The sequence below is a fragment of the Erpetoichthys calabaricus genome, chromosome 5 (assembly GCF_900747795.2).
Source record: "Erpetoichthys calabaricus chromosome 5, fErpCal1.3, whole genome shotgun sequence".
Lineage (NCBI taxonomy): Eukaryota > Metazoa > Chordata > Cladistia > Polypteriformes > Polypteridae > Erpetoichthys > Erpetoichthys calabaricus.
The window spans coordinates 199,870,859-199,888,988 of NC_041398.2; the positions used below are offsets into that span (position 1 = coordinate 199,870,859).

General features: G+C 35.4%; 1 protein-coding gene across 1 annotated transcript in view; it reads right to left on the minus strand.

The window, feature by feature from the left end:
• Positions 1 to 18,130, minus strand: part of ttc33 (tetratricopeptide repeat domain 33) — a 133,993-nt gene that overhangs the window by 20,732 nt on the left and 95,131 nt on the right. The window contains exon 4 of the mRNA XM_028802395.2: positions 15,873 to 16,004. Within this exon, the coding sequence (XP_028658228.1) occupies positions 15,873 to 16,004 (132 nt within the window). The remainder of the gene's footprint in view (positions 1 to 15,872; positions 16,005 to 18,130) is intronic.

Consider the following 18,130-nt stretch of genomic DNA (forward strand, 5'->3'; position numbering starts at 1 on the left):
GTCCCCACCATTCAGGAGAAAGTGAAAACAGAGATGGAGAAGATGTCAGAAGCTGAAGTCTGCAGAGAAAGTCAGATTACAGAGACTGCAGAACCAACAACTTCATCAGCAGTAGCAAAAAAGCAAAAGAGGTCATTAGGAAGCTTTTTTAAAGGGAGTGAGGCAACACCTTCAGCAAGTTCAGCTACACCCACTCTGTCACTTCAGCAATCGCTAGAAGCAGAGATGAGCAGCTATTTGGTGTCCCCCATGCTAGATAGTGAGGCAAATCCACTGGACTGGTGGAGGAAGCATCATGTACACTTTCCCACTCTAAGTAAGGTGGCAAAAAAGTATCTCTGCATACCAGCTACTAGCTCCCCATCAGAGCAGGTTTTCAGTTCGGGCGGAAACATTGTTACATGCCTCAGGTCCTGCCTGAAACCTGAAAAGGTTAACATGCTCGTGTTTCTTAGTAAGAACTTAAGAGTAAATTCATGTTCATATAGTGACATGACAAGATTGCTAAGATCACCTCATGCAACAGTGTTTAGAGAGTTCTATTTTCATTACAACAATCTGTTGTTTACATCGATACATTGCACATTAAAATATTTGTTTATAGAATATGCAAGAAATGCACTGTTTAAAATATTATTTACAGGATATATAAGAGTTATTTTATTTAGAAGAGATACTGATTATTTTCTACTTTTAATAAGAAAAACATTGAAAATAATTTATTTTGTTTCCAAAAGTGCAAGTTATTTATTTTTACTTTTTTTATAAGAACAAAGTGACTGTTCGTTTTAGGCAATGTGTGCTTTAATTTCAGTTGTTCAACACTGATGTTCAATAAATAATCACAGATAAGTAGATAGTGCGTTTCCTTCAATTATTTTAAAATCAAGTAATGAACCCTTCTCACTTGTAATATGTGAGCATATTTACTGTACAAAACTTGTCAGTGAACTATGAGGGCAAAAAAAAATAAATAAATAAAATAATCGTTCATTAATCGTAATCGAGTTAAAATGTTCAATTAATCGAGATTTTGATTTTAGGCCAAATCGCCCAGCCCTACTGAGGACACCTGAAGTGAATTAGCTGTGAATATTTAAATGATGAGCAAAAGGTAAACTACAGCAAAGAGAGTGTAAGAGGAAAAAAATATTGTACATAGAAGAGGCGAGTATGCAGGCAGGACACTAACCCAGGTAAACTAAGTGGTAGCTGGTGCTGTTATTTTTGATTTAAACTAATTAAACTAATTTGCTCTCCCTTTGTTTATCTGTTTTTGGGCTTATTTTGTGATTAAATGTGTCTTTTAAATAAATTTTCCCTCTAATTTACTGTGTATTCTTTTGACCCATAGTGAATTTAATTTCCTGAAAGTATGATCATCTAAGGGATTTTAATCTTGTGGTATACATTAGATTACTCTGGATTTTTTTTTCTACCATAAAATATTGAGTACAGTACTGTCTGAATTTTGCAAACTTCTGAACTGTTTCCACAACTTTGAGAAATAATAACATTCTATTTCAGTTGTACTTTAATAATTATTATTGTCATCAATCTTTTTAAAATTAGAATGCCAAGATTTTAAACAGTAGCAAAACAATTTAGTTAATAATTGAAATTGTAATTAAGAAAACACTTTATGAGAATTAAATCAGCTGTAAAGCAAATTTTGAAGTGGCAACACATTCTAGTTGTTAGAGAGTACAAAGTAATTGAATGTAATATATGCAACCATATTATTTCTAAAATGATAAAGAAAACTTGGGAGCTGCCTTGGAAAACTGTGCCATTAAGGCTCAAGAATACAAGGACAGTAAGGGCTGACAGAGAGTTCTGGTCGAGTGTGTCTATTGAAAACATAGATCCATTTATACACCTTGAAATAAACATGGAGCTTGACTGAAGGTAAGCCTTTTCTAAGGTTTAAAGCCATGCATAGGTGGGTGTCACATTGATTGAAGAGTTGGAAAGGCAGTGTGAACAAGACCCCAGAATTTGATGATTACTTTGTTCTTTCACATTTAAATTGCTCCCATTGTTTTCACCCTTTTTGTTGATTTGTTTCTTACTTTAAACCTTGTATTTCTGAACCTCTGGGCCTTCCATTTTTCTAGGCTCAGGGACTCTATAAGTCTTGCAAATAATAGTACACTTACATAATAGTAATCTTTTTAGTTAGCCAATAAAAGGTGTCATTTTGCTTGGCTTTTCTCTACATTCATAATGGCCTAACACGGTACAACACCCTAGTACTACACTTTACAAAGAAAGCCACTGCTTATCCAAAACCAGACATTTTGCTCCAAAGTCATTAGCACTTACAAGTGCATTTTTATGTTTCTGTCTATTAAATAACAAGGCCGTGTTTCTATCTCTTAAAAAAAGCAGTGTGAACTGATTATGAGCACTTGCTATGCAGGGTTAAACCTGTCCAAACCTGCACAACAAATGACAACATTCTCTGCCGTTTAGTTGATTGTCAGCCACCGCTTAATGCAGTTGTGTTTCCCCTTGTGCGCTGGAATGATGCTAAATTTAAAAGTTGAGCAACGTGTCAATTTGAAATTTTTTTCAAAAAAAAAAAAAGACAATGTTTCGTGTGTGTGTTTTTTCTAAATAGAAATTGGTACTTAAAGGAACACATTTCGAGTCAATGGATGTAGTAAAGAAGTAAAAAAGAAAACATCATATATCTTGAGACAGCTGACAGAAACTGATCTGCTCCACAACTTCGACCAGTGGAAACCAAGACTGCATTGGTGTATAATTGCGGAGAATATTGAAAGGGACAAGCATTAGAATTGTTATATAAATAAAAGTGAGTTATTGTGTCAGACCTTGTAAACCTGGCACATTATTGTTTAATTGTGAGAAAAATAATAATAATGCTTTGCTGTAAAGTTCAAATAAATTCAAAAGTACAACATACATTATGTTGCAACTATACAACCCCTTTAATGTTACGTATATGCAGGATGATTACTGCATATTCAGAAAAGAGCCTGAGATGCACATACGTATACATGAAGATAATCATAGGATAACAGAAAACACATATGAAAATGCAAATTTAAGGTTATTTAAAAAAAAAGAAATGGTCTATCTTTTTTCTGAAGCTACTGTATATTAACAAAGTATAATGTATACAGATGACAGATGAAACAGTTACTGAGTAACAATGACAGTGGGTTCTATGAACAAGAGATAAATTTATTCGTCTGCCATATTTGGTAGGTTTTCACTAGAAAGTCGTCAAGAAAATCATAATGAACGTTTTCATAATTATGTACACAATAAATATGGCATATATACAAATGTCTATACCAATTTGTTTATATATACAGGACAGTACACACAAAAGAGAGTTCATACTAATTCAAAAATTTAAAAGTGTATTACTGTCAGCAACTCCTTATTTAATGTACTTCTTGTAGTATCTTTTAAATATGAGACAATGGTGTAGAAAGTTAAGCAATAAACCAGGAAATTATCACCAGTATACAGTACTCTAAATTCCTTTGTGCTCTTACAAGCATGGCAAATAAAGTAATGTAAAGAAAAAAAACAACTGTGTACTCTGTACTGTGGGGGCAGATATACAGTAAAAGTTGGCACTACCACAAATGAAATGATACAATATCAGATAAGAGCAAGGCAGGACTAACTGAAAGCTGTAAAACAGGATACATACAATAAATACTTGTGTGGCCTACTTTTACAGTTGATAACGCTTTTTAAAAGCAGTAAGCAAAGGAAGCATAGGTAAAAATGTGCATTTTTAATGAATCTGTACCAAATGAAAACCTAAACCTACATACAGTAATACTTTTGTTAGCATATTTTGGGACATTTTAAAATTGTTGAACAAATTTTATATGGATGTGACGTGTATAATTGCAAAGAAGATTCACAGTGTTTCTTTTACGTATTCAAAGTGAATACTTCTAAACCACTTTTTGCACTATTCAAAGAACAAATTATTTATTTTTTTACAGTATGACAACAATGCAATAAATGCAAGACTGTTCAGGACTGTGGATACTTTTCATACCAATGCTTTTTATTAATCCACCTGTAATTGCTTCTGAAGTGAAGGAAATTCCTTGTAATCGCTTTACCTTGCCCCTGCACACAGACATGCGCAGACCACTTCCTGCCTCATTATCTCCAGGCATCATCTTGTTTTTTCTGCATCCACCTTCAGAAAGTATGCATTTACAGTATAACAACTTTCCATTTCTGTATTATTCTATAATGCAGTACCAAACCTGAAAACAACACCCAATAGAGAGTTGAGGTTCCATCTCTTATTCTCTTTCCTAATACCCATGTACATACATTTTTCACATAACATTTAACTGCATCTTTTTGGACAATGACATTTAACCCCTAACCATAAAGACCTATATAGTACAGGTACATAGAACTCCACCCATCAATCTGTCTATTAAATTCATGAAACCAAGCCAATGTAAAAGAGGAACACAAAATGCAGAGTGAAATGTTGGAAACTGTGCAGAGTTCAGTCCTACTTCTCATCAAATGTTGTTTCACTTCCTTGGACATGTACTAAATAAGGCTGGTTGAAAAAAAAAATGGATACATTAATGTTTCATACAATTTTTCAGTTTAGTCTTCCTCCACCTAAACTTGTAAAATAGACTGCATAATGCTTTGTGCACAGAAGTGCCAAGACTGTCATTAGCTGCAGAGGTTCTTTTCAGAATGTTCTAACTTACACTGTAGGAGTGAGCATCATTTCAGTAAGGCGCCTGATTTGCTCTACATATACTAAGCAGCTGAATAAGGTATTAGTTTAGTATTCATTTTTATGCTTTAACTTTTCTCTATATTTCCCAAAAAAGTCTTTATTCTGTCTGCTGCCTTTCCCGCTTCTCAACAGATATTTATACGACAACCAGAAGATGGTTCTCAATTCTTGTATTCATACTGTAAAATGCACATCCCATTATCAAGTTACCTGATCTGAATCACCTGATGTTCAGGCATCACTTAAAGAAACATCTCTTTACAATGCATCTCATGACCTCATAGGCTTTGTTACCCTCTCTACTCTTGTTCTGGAAATCCAGTAATTATACCAACTTAATTAATCATCAAGCAACTAGTTTTAATTACCTTGTTTTATTGTTTAAATTCTAAATTTGCCATCTAGCACTATGCTCACCTTTGAAGTTTGTTCCGTGTTATATTAAGTTTTCACATTATAATCTCTAATACTGTATTTATTATTGTTTGAATTTGCAAGACACTTTGTTTAAACAAGAATAATAATAATCAGAACACATTTGTGTCAGTTAATGGAAAACCTAAGATCAAGAGTACCAAAGCTGGTTTGCTGGTAAATATCAAAAACACTAAGATCATAGCAACTATTCTTACCAGTTCCTGGTAGATAGTTGGGGAACAAATGGAGGTAGTCCAAGATTTTATTTTTCTGGGGTCAAAAATCTCAACAGATGATGATTATAGCTGTGAAATTAAAGAAGGTTGCCTTTTTGTAGGAAGACTATGACAAATTTGTACAAGATACTAAAGAGGAAACATGTCACATTACTGACACAAGTCTGTATAGGTACTGTAAAGCTATACTCTTTTCAGTGGTAATGTATGGTTGTGAGAGTTAGACCATAGGGAGGGTTGAGTGCCAGAAAATAATTGATTTTGAATTGTGGTGCAGGAAACAAATGATGATCAAATTATTCTATACTAAAAGAAATAACACCAGACTCTTTACTAGTGACCATAAAAATATAGCCCACACATTTAGAGAGTACTACCTTTATTTAGTTTTTATATTCTACTCAGTTTAAAGAAGATAAGACACAATCTAATTAATTTTTTGATGCATTACAAATATCACAGCTAGATGCTCTTAGTACATAAGAGACGCTATAAACTCATTCCAATGTGGGAAAGCAGCAAACCGTGATGGCTACCCAGTAGAATTATATAAAAAATTTTCAAACAACTTGGCTCCACTGCTATTAGCAACATTTATAGAGGCTAGAGACATGGGAATTCTACCTCAAACTTTTTGCCAAGCATTAATTACCATCTTACCAAAGAAAAATAAGGACTTATTACAATACGCATCATACAGATCAATTTCACTTCTGAATAATGATATTAAGATACTTTCCAAAGTTCTAGCTGGAAGGACTGAGAAAGTTCTTCCTTCTGTAATATCACAAGACCAAACTGGAATAATTAAAGACAAACACTTAGCTTTTAATCTTTGATGTTTGTTTACTGTAATATACTCACCTATAAAATTTAACACACCAGAGATCTTATTATTTTTGGATGCAGAAAAATCATTGGACATGGTTGAATGGGACTACTTATTCACCACATTGCACAAATTTGTGTTCAGCCCAAACATATATTAGCAACATTATTTCAAACTACTTCAGAGCAGTATGTGGTACTTGACAAGGATGCCCCCTGTCACCATTGCTCTTTGCAGTCACCATTGGCAATTCACTTTTGAAATGTATCAGAGATAAAGGGGATTACTAGAGAAGGACTTGAACAGAAAATATCATTATATGCACATGATATGGTACTGTATATATCAGACCCAAAAATGTCAGTACCAGCAGTCCACAACACACTAGTAGAATTTCAAAAGATATGTGGACTCGATGAAAGTGTGCTTTTTACAGCGAACTCTCTAGCACGCAATATTGGACTGGACACCTTCCCTTTTTATTTCAGCAGATCAGTTTAAATACCTAGGGGAAAATGATCACAATATAAAGATCTTTTTCAACAAAATGTTGCTATCTGCATGGTAAAAATTAAACAAGATGTGAACAGATGGTCTACCTTCACATTAGCAGGGAGAAATAACAGTATCAAGACGAACATCCTCCAACAGCTTCTTTTTCTATTTCAGAGCATCCCCATATACATTAAACAAATTGTTTCTTAAGAAATTAGATTCAATTATAACATGATTTATTTGGAATTCAAAACATCCATACATCCAAAGAGTGACTCTACAATAACCTAAAGATGAGGGAGACATGGCACTACCTAACTTTCAATTTTATGACTGGGTGGCAAATATACAAACTATAAAGACCAGGACATACAGTAGATGACAAATTTGCTAATTCTATTGGCTGTCCACTCTTTCTCTCAGGTGAAGTTTGAACTCTGGTTTGTTAAGTTTGACTTGATTGTACAAAATGCTGTTTTCTTTTAATAAATTCAATTAACCAATATAATGAGAAAACAACATTCAATACAGAAAACTAATGCCAGGAAAGATCAAAGACAAGAGGAAAATGGAATGTCGGAGGATGAGAAGAAATAACTGTATCAATGTACATGAGCTAGAGGAAACTCAAAAAAGCAGTGGATGACAGACAGGCCTGCTGCAAAAAGTCCATGAGGTTATGAAGTGTTGGAAATGACTGAACATCTAAACAAAAACTATATAAATTGCTTACAGAATTCCTGGTGAAGTGATATTTAAACTCACAGAGAGCACAAAATAAGCAGTAGTTTAAAACCTAATAGAATATACAGTACATAGTAACACTAATATCTTTTAACAGATTATAAAAGGGAATGACTCAAGTGAGAAGTATAATGAGTTGTCACTGAACAAGGGGAAAATACAAGTGCTGTCATCATCTGATGTCACTTTTGGATCAATGTCTTCTGACAGATAAAAAATAATTTAGATGCATTTCTAAATTATTTTGTGAAAATTCTTCCAGAAGCACCAACTGTTAAAAACAAGAACTGAACTAAAAGTGACCTCAGCGCCCAAATAAATGCACATTTATTTTCTCATTAAAAACATTTTCAGCTTATAAAAAAAAAAAAAAATCACTCTCAAATACAATTAGTTTCAACTGTCTCTGACTAAACATTCTCTTTAAAGATCATATTGTATACATTTTAGGTTTTATGCAACACCTTCAGCTGTTTTGAACAAATAAAGGTGCTATAAAAATGGCAAACTACAGTATACATTAATGAATTTTATCATGTTGCTTAAGGCATGCTACCCGAAAATGTGCCTTGAAAAGTTTTATTTAGCAATTTATAATATGAAATCAGCCTCTCTCTGACTGACTTATAGCTGAGGATAAATGAGCACTAATCTGAACATCAGGCCTTAAATCTTACTGAATTTTTTCAGTTTGAAACATAAATCCCAATTCCCTAAAATTTGACTTCTGAAGTTTAGATCATGTTTAAAAAAATAAAACATATGAAAATAATTCATCTGAAGTATTTTGTCACTTTTTTATTCAAAGGAAGGAAACAAATTGTTGTTTCTCTTCACCACTAGAGTGGGGGGAGTTTTTGTGTAACAAATTACACATGTGATGGATACAATGGAAACAGGTAAAAGAATTCCACGGTATGCCGTTACAAAAATAAAAATTACATTTAAAAAATCAGAGCATAAAACATAAGCCTTAATCATTTATGATGAAACAGAGTTATCACAAAAATGTTGTGTAAATGCATAAATTTGTTTTGTGAGAAAAAAACTAAAAAAAACTGTATTCCAAAATTTCAAGTTCAGTTACTGTCATTTCTATACAGATTCTTACTGGCATGTCTTCCACAAACTAGTGACAGTAGTATTATACAAACAGACCCTGAATATGACATCAAACATCAAGTACAATGTCAGACAATATAAAAAATACATATAAACACATGAACACACAAATGTTTATTCATGTAATTCTCAATATGATAATGACACTGATTTCCGATAAACCCCTTCAACAAACTTGAAAAAAATTTGAAGTTCTGGCTGGAAGCACATGGAATGGACATCTCACAATACTCCAATAATGTAAGTAACAGTGCAGCAGAATGTTTAAAATAATGCTTTGTGAAGCAAGTGAATCTCAGTTTTTCAGGCCACACTATAACAAGTAGTTAGCCTAGTCATTACACTAGACACAGCTAAATGCTATTACATGTATCAAACTTATTCTACCTGAAGATGTCTATTTGGCCCTTCCTTATTTTCAGAAATTGGAAAAGGTCTCGAGAACTGCTTGCTTAATATTGGTGGGAAACTCACTATTAACACAAAATTGTGACCCCATGGGAAAAAGTGGTCACATGACTGGGTATGTTGGTAGCAAGTCCCAATAATCACACCACATGCACTTGTTCTTAGTGGCATTATTGGACATTGCATGACCAGTTTACCTAAGTATTACCTCACAATGGCTAAACACTATAAATGTTCCATTACTTGTTTTAACAGTTACACTCCTCTTTGTTCTCTCCTTAATCTACAGATGATATTTTTCACTAGGGCAACATAACCCACAGAGGTAAGGCTTATTGTATGTTTCACAATTGAATATATCATTGTATAATTTGTTGATGACACCACCAACAAATTTGTTTAACTCTATACTTGTGAATGGAAAAATATTGTAACATGGGAAAGGACCACCATAAAAGAAATTAATGCTGTATATATTAAAAAACACCACCATAAGTCTAATCACCAACAATTAAATCATTAAATTCAATTAAATTAAATCTATAATTTTCTGATGGTGCCACCATCATACACCTGATAACAAACAATGATATGACAGAGGAAGGGTCTTACTGCTGAATCAGTGATGTCGGGACAACAATCTTGCCCTTAATGTCAGCAAAACCAAGGCGCTGGACATAGACTTCAAAAAGCAGAAGCCAGATCACACTGATACCTGTATTGGAGGTGATGCTGTTGAAAGAGTTAGAAGCTTTAAATTTCTTTACTGCTGAAAATGAAATCTAACCAAGTGAAAAGTTTTTGTATCAAGTCATTAAATCTTCTTTTCCTTATTACAGGATAAATTGACTTATCGAGAAATTTGTATTTAAGATTATTTAGCTTATTTTAAGAAATCTTGTTAAATAAATATTGCTTACCCCATCAGCATATTTTTTGCTAAATAAAAGCAAAACAATTATTTTATTTTGCAATCTGCCCAATGTTATTATATCTGTTTATCTTTATATTTGCCTTAAACCTATTCATGTTTTATTTTTGCTTGCCATTTCTATTTTTGCTCCTTTTCCTATTACTCTCCATAGCTTTCTTTAATACTTTATTATTAGTATTTTTTGTACTTTTGTTTCCATATTCTAGACTTAACATTTATTAATGCAACATTTCTGCACTATGCTATCAATGTTCTGTTTAACATAATATTTAATACTAAATAATAGTTATTACAATTGCATCTATTCCTTTCTTTATGTTTCTGTGTTTTCCTATCCTTTTCTGTTGAATTCAGGAAAAGGTATTAGTTGAATGTTGATCACTGTTGCATACTCTGGTTTATTGAAAACTTAAGGAGCGAGAGTTTTAATTCATAAAGTAAACACATTTTAGCTACTGAGACTCGGAATAGTGCTATACTGTGAAGCTGAGGAAACTGGAAAAAATAAAAACAGATAACATTGTAACTTCTTTCTGTAGGAATGGCAAAAAGCCATTCATAGTACAGATTCTAGCAAAAGCTTAAGGCAGTGGTGGGAGCAGGATACTAACTAATTTTCAGTTTTATTATAGGGTTGCAAATATAACTTTGCAGCTCTGGAAGGAATAAGGGAAAACCGAAACTGACACAGCTTGGTTAGCCAAGGAAGGAAAATCCTACTCAAACACTTTTTATATGTTTGCTCTTTGTTCCTGTCATTACCAATTACCACCAGTTTCTCAGTAGTCTGGTGGCTCAGCACTCACTCAAAAAAAGTAATAATGTAACAGACACTTTAAAGTTAAGGTGCACATTGTTTAATAGTGTTTAGCTTATGGAATATACAGTACTTTTATTCAGATTTTAAAGACTTCTCTATTGACAATAGGAAGGTATTCTTTGTACAACTATATTTCAAACACTTTTCAGCCAACCCTTTACTTTTACAAAAATACTAATTTTGTTAAAAGAAACCTGCCCAACTCACTTAATCTTTCATTGATATTCATAGTGTGGCAGATCGCCTGGGGTTCTTACCCGGCCAGGACGCATAGAAGGACCGGAAGATGACTGTTATGCCTTCCGGGTCATGAGCAGGCTACCGCCCTGGAGCAGGACAGGACCACAGGAGAGGAGGAGAGACTTTCCAACTCGTTGGGACCCGTGGCCACCGCCAGGGGGTGCCTTAAGCCTCCTAGAACCCGGGAGACCTTTACTTTCGCCACACTCTTTAAGATGGAGGAAGAGCCTTCCAGGGACGTCCAGAATGCTTCCGGGGCAAAGGGCAGCACTTCCACCCCACCAGGAAGTGCTGCTGGAAGGTCGTCATCAGCCACCTGGAGCACATATACTATCTAATAATGATGAACATACTGACTGCATTTTGGAACTCTACCAACTTATTTCAAAGACTGTATTGCTAGATGATCTAAGATAATGTTTGGAACAGGACCTGATAATAAATGGAGCTCAACTGTCAAAAAAATACACTTTTGATCAATTTGTGCAGAGCACAGAATGATTAATTTAAAAATAAAACAACAACAAAAACATATGTCTTTATTGACTAAGTTTATCTATAATAATAAAAGGCAAAGCCCTTACTGACTGACTGACTGACTCACTCACTCACTGACTGACTCATCACTAATTCTCCAACTTCCCGTGTAGGTGGAAGGCTGAAATTTGGCAGGCTCATTCCTTACAGCTTACTTACAAAAGTTAGGCAGGTTTCATTTCGAAATTCAAAGCGTAATGGTCATAACTGGAACATATTTTTTGTCCATACACTGTAATGGAGGAGGCGGAGTCACGTATCGCGTCATCACGCCTCCTACGTAATCACGTGAACTAAAAACAAGGAAGAGATTTACAGCACGAGTCACACGCGGGAACGAAGGTAAATGACGTTAATTTTTGACTGTCTTTTAATACTGTGTAAGCATACATATTAACACATGTGCAATTAAACGTGTGCATTTACGGGGTGATTTCTCAGGCTTAAAAGCTCACCTTTTATCAAACGTGGGAACAAAGGTAACTGACGTTGTTCACTGTCTTTTAATACTGTGTAACCATACATATTAACACATGTGCAATTAAACGTGTGCATTTACGGGGTGATTTCTCAGGCTTAAAAGCTCGCCTTTTACTAAAAAGGAAAATGCAAAACTATTTTCAATCAGTTTATTGAAACGCTCCCGTTAAGGATTGCAATAACATATTCGCGAGATAAAAGAACGAAGTAGGGGGAAATGGAGGAACAGCCGCAAACAGCGAAGAGCAAAAAATTAATTAAACAATTGAGAACGGAGCGAGTGAAGCATACAAGCATGTTCATAAGGGAAACAAAGCACGGTGTAAAACGTAAGTTTAAATTAAGTTTATAGAAACGCTCCCGCTGCGGATTGCAATAACATATTCGCGAGATAAAAGTTTAATGAGAAGACACGAGGTATAAACGAACCACACGCCGTGGCGCAACGTTAGGGGCAACACTTTCAACCATTCTATGATCTGCTTCTCGCAACTGAAAGACGGCACATGGCGGATGTTAGCCGACTTGCTGACCGCAACGTTAGGGGCTTCAACTATGGTGCTGACGCCACATCTCAGTGCCAACACTTTGCAGACTCTACTTAAAAGACACGCCCTCCTCACTGGACAGTTAAAAAGACCAATCAAACTAATGATGACATCAAGTATTACCCAATCAAAAGTAGGAAAGGAGGCATCTTCATAAAATGCGTGTGGGATGATTTGCATGACACGCTGCTTTAAAAAAAAAATGATAAAAAAAATACGGGATAAATCCCGTCCAGTATTGATTTAAAACGGGACGCGCAATTTCATTGTCAAACGCGGCACGATTCCGTATTTTAAAGGACGGGTGGCAACCCTACAGTGCCAGGTAATCACCCATACAATCAGATTGTGATTCAGACTAGGAATGCAATGAATGTAATTACCCCGATCTACATACAAGGCGAAAGTCTTGCAACATTCAAAGATGATGGTTTGGGATAATTAGTACTTATTAAGTACACCATGGAACATAAAAGAGCTTATGAAGCCTTGAACCGAAAAAAGCAAGATCTCAGAGATCGTAAAAAAAAAAAAGGAGGTAATGTCGTTTTACTCGCTGTAGATTTTAGTCAAACATTACCAGTTATTCCACGAGGGAGACCAGCAGATGAACTCAACGCGTGTTTAAAATCCATGCTTCTCCCACGGTCGGTTATATGTCGCGTGTTCTCGGGTAGGTACACCAAAAAATGTATACATTTAAGCATGTAATGGGCAAAGAAAAAATGAGGTATACCCAAAGGCACTGCAGTAGTACTCAATGTAACTTTACTTCTTAAATGTTAATGTTTTACTGTTTAATAATTTATACGCTTCTTATATATTGTTCAAATTCTTTTATCAAAATACCAGTGACAGCGCAATGCACGATAACATGGAGTGAATACACCATACGCATCTGCCCACAGCCGCCCTGGTGTGCGCAGATAGGAGTTGATTCTAAAATAAAATAAACATAAAAAGAGTAATACAATCATCACCCATAAAGCGGATAGCAGACGTGACGTATTATATGTGTACCAGATTTCAAGTCAATACGTGAAACGGTTTGCAAGCTACAGGTGATTTAAAATCCTGGACAGACCAACGAAAAGCCACGGTAGCAAATTATAGAAGAAGATTTTACTGTTTAATAATTTATATTTATGTGAAATGTGCTTCTTATATATTACTTCATATTCTCATATGATAATGATGTTAATGTTGTTTATATTGATTTCTATGTTATTGTAAGTGCATCTATGTGTGTATATGTATGTATGTATGTGTATATATATATATATATATATAAAAAATATATATATTAAAAATATATGTGTATATGTATATATAATATATCTGTATATGTGTGTGTATATGTGTATATGTATATATATATGACAGCAACACTCATAACAATGACAACACAATTACATTGACAATCATGTTACGTTATTTTTAAAATGTTTCCTTTACTTTTTCATAACCTCTTTAACACACTACTTCTCCGCTGCGAAGCGCGGGTATTTTGCTAGTTAACAATATATCGAGGAAGATATGAATTGTGTCATAATAAAACATTTCACTCTTATGCTCACTTAATCCAATTCAGGGTTGCAGTGGGGCTGTAGCTTTTCACAATAGACAAGAAAAAACCCTGGGCAGAGTCCATCACTGGGCCAGTTCACACACAGACTCAAAATAACACTCATTCAAAGCTAATCTGGGACCATTAATCAAACTAATCAGCACATCTTTGAGAAGGTGGGAGGAAAACCCATGTAAACACTGGGACAACATGCATACTCTTACACCAGCAGCAGGACATTATGTCATGAAAGGTCAATTGCGATACCTTACAATATAGTGCTCATGCCATCATTTTGTTTTACAGTACATATTGAGAAGAATTTTAATCTACCATTTGTAACTAAATGGAAAAGGGTGTCCTATTTTACTTAAAAACATCAATTTTTCTTTAAATGGAATACTCCAAATCTTTTTCAGAACGTGGCACAGATTTTCTCATGCTGATACAAAATAAAAAGTTGTGCCTCTGTTGACCTTTTTGATGTTTAAGTATACATTTAATATGCGTCTTTGTTCACATAGCTCTCCAAATTGGGTCGGATATGAAATTAAGATTGCTTTAAGACAGAGGTCCTCAATGACGGTCCTGGAGGGCCGCTGTGGCTGCAGGTTTTTATTCCAACTAGTTCCCTAATTAGAATGCGGTCCATGCTGATAATGATAGTTGATGTTTAACTCTATACTTGTGAATGGAAAAATATTGCAACGTGGGAAAGGACTACCATAAAAGAAATTAATGCTGCATATATTAAAAAACAATAAGTGTTTAATTGTCTGTCCTATAAAATATTAAATATTAGATGTTGTGGTAAATAGCCTGGAGACAGACAGGCAGACACCGATGGCTTCAAACCATACACACATTTATTGTACATTACTATTGTTTACAACACCGCACAACCCAGTGCCCCTGCACCAATCTCCCTCAGTCCAGGCCTCTTCCAATAATGCCTCTCTTGCTGACCGCCTCCACTCCTCTCCTCCGAGCTCTGTCCTCTTCCACCCGACTCCAGCTGACGAATGGAGGGAGGCGGCCCCTTTTCAATCCACCTGGACATGCTCCAGGTGCCTCTTGACGAGCTTCCGGCAGCACTTCCTGGTGTGGCAGAAGTGCTGACGTCCAAGGCTTTTCAGGCATCCGGGCGCCCCCTGGCGGTGACCACGGGCCACTACAGGTTTGAGCTTCCATGCTCTGTTCCCGTGGTCCCCATACCAACTAGGGCAGCTGCCCTCTCGTGATCTGGAGGAGGTGTAGTCCCTCTTCAATTCCTTCCAGGCGACCCTGCTGGGTACCAGCCCCAGCCGCTTGCCACAATGTATAAAAAGTATTCATTTTTAATAATGACTGACTGGCTCAAAAGTACTACGGTGGGTTGGTGCCCTGCCTGGGATTGGTTCCCTGCCTTGCGCCCTGTGTTGACTGGGATTGATTCCAGCAGACCCCCATGACCCTGTGTTCGGATTCAGCGGGTTGGAAAATGGATGGATGGCTCAAAAGTTCATTAAAGAATAAATAACTATGCACTGCTTAGAATTTATGTCATTCGAGTTTTATCATTAGTATGCCCTGTTTGCTTCCAGTTCTGACTAGTTATTTTCAAAAACATTCAAATTGTAATTACTAAAACATACATAAACATAAAATTATCACATTTTAGTTTGGTATTGTTATTAGGAATGGAAAAGTGGCATGGAAAAGCTCCCAAAATGAATACATACCAAGTTTATCTCTCCTAAGTTCAACTGAGCACGTCCAAGGGTTTGCCAGGCCTCCCACCACCGAGGGTTAAGTCGTACTGCTGTCTCTGCAGCCTGGACTGCAGGAAACACTTTGTGCAGGATCATTAAAACCTGTAGCCAAAAGCAAAGACAGAAGGCAGCACGATAAAATGACCAATTAACAGAAAATAATGCAATCTAGGTGTTTAATATACGTGATTTTTTTAAGCCACTGATGAGTAATTACTTTTTATACCTGGTTTGTTTTCACCTCATTAAACTACTGAAGTAGACACGCAAGTGCTATTAGTTTTGTACCTTCTGTGCCCAAATGTACTCAAATGCTGTAATATACGGTAAAGGACAGGAGTTAGGAATGGTTTCCCATTACAAGTGAGAACATTTATGAAAAAGGCTTAAATTTATTGCAGTTTACTGGCCTAAATGTTTCATCTGTCTTGTGTAATGTCAACATTCTAGGATCTGGAGAATTTTTCTGTCTTTCATCTAACCATTGCTTTAATATTTGCTAGACTTTTATCTATATACAGTACAGAGAGAGAAACAGAGAGAGCAGCATAAAAATAGAACTCTAACTTGTATGTACTGTACTCCGTTTAAAGGTTAAAAAAATGTAAATATCCAGTAGCATGTTAGTTAATACTATGTTCTTCTAGGTGATAATTAACAATTTTAACAAGTCCATGTAAACTAATTCTCTTACAAAGTGGCAGTTTTTAGCTGGAAAAGAATCTATTATAATTTTCTCCATCAATCTTGTTAGTATTAAGAAACAAAATACAGGCAATATATTATCAAAAGTGAAATAAATACCATGTATAGTTATTTATTCCATGGAATGGTCTTTATAAAAAAAACAAAACAAAAAAAAAACTGCATGTAATCATATTTTTATTACACCTATACAATACATAGGCTATGTTGTCTATGTGGTGGATGAGTTCAAAGCTTACTGATAATTAAGATACAGTATAAACTAGAAATCATTTAAAGCACTTGAAATACTAAAGCAGTTAAAAAAAGTCTTATCATTGGACTTTATCATGGCTAATCAATATTAAAAATGAACAATGACAAACTGTCATGTAGTGATAAAATATAAATTATTTACAAGCAAAAACAGTTTTCTGGCTTTCTAGTAAATCATTAATGTGGTAATCAAGCAATACAAATTAAAGGCATTACATTTTTGTTTCAGAAAAAGTATTGTTCTTAGACATGTCAAAAAACAATTTTTCACTTGAAAAAATCTAATCATTTGGACAGGAGATTGTAAGTGTTATATTAATTACATATTCGGTTCTATATAGCAATTTTTTTTGATACACATTTAAGGAAAAGAACTATAAACTCTAAACTCTGCACAAAATAAAGATTTTTGTGAAAAAATAGAAAAACAGCTGCCAAGTGCCTTTCAGTATACAGTGATTCCTCCCTCCTATCGCTGAAGTTACATTCCAGACCCATCAGCGATAGGTAAAAATCCGCGATATAGAAAGACCATATAAATAAACATTTTTTTTTATAGTTTAAGCCTTAAAATACCCCTCCCACATGCTTTAAACAACATGTAAACTTATTAAAACACACTTTGTAAACACATACGATAAGTGGATGTCGGGCTAAGGATATGAGTAACATCTCTATCTATTATAAAAAAAAAAATCTTGACAAGGAGACGAGGCGTGATCTTCTCAGAAGAAAATCTGACATCCCGCGAGGGACATTTTAACGCCACGCAAGACAAGGCAGTGAGACAGAAGGACAGCTGCTGTAGAGGCTTTTAAATGATTAACACGCAGAGCAACAAGCAGAACAGGCATCTTGGCAGAAGCAGCACAAAGGCAGTAGCTGATCCGTCCACTTCTGTTTAGACTGCATTAAGCTCTCTCCCTTCACAACCCGAGCGGGAGAGACGCAAAGTGGCAGGAGCATAGCGCACCTTCGGGGGGGTTGAGCGAAGCGTTTGAGACCAGATCATCTCAGAGAGATCTCGGAAAGAACACTTTGATGACACGCAAGACTAGACAGTACAACCTTAGGAAGCAAAACCCGTGAGATGGTGAGAACGCTAGCGGCAGGGACACGAAGTGGCAAAAGGACAGCTACTGTACAGGCTTTTAAGTGATTGACACAAAGCGCAACAAGCACAACACACAGGTGTCCAGCAGCACCAGCAAGACACTGGCTGAACTGATCGTATCTCTTTAGCGTGTGTTCAGACCCCTCCTTCACAA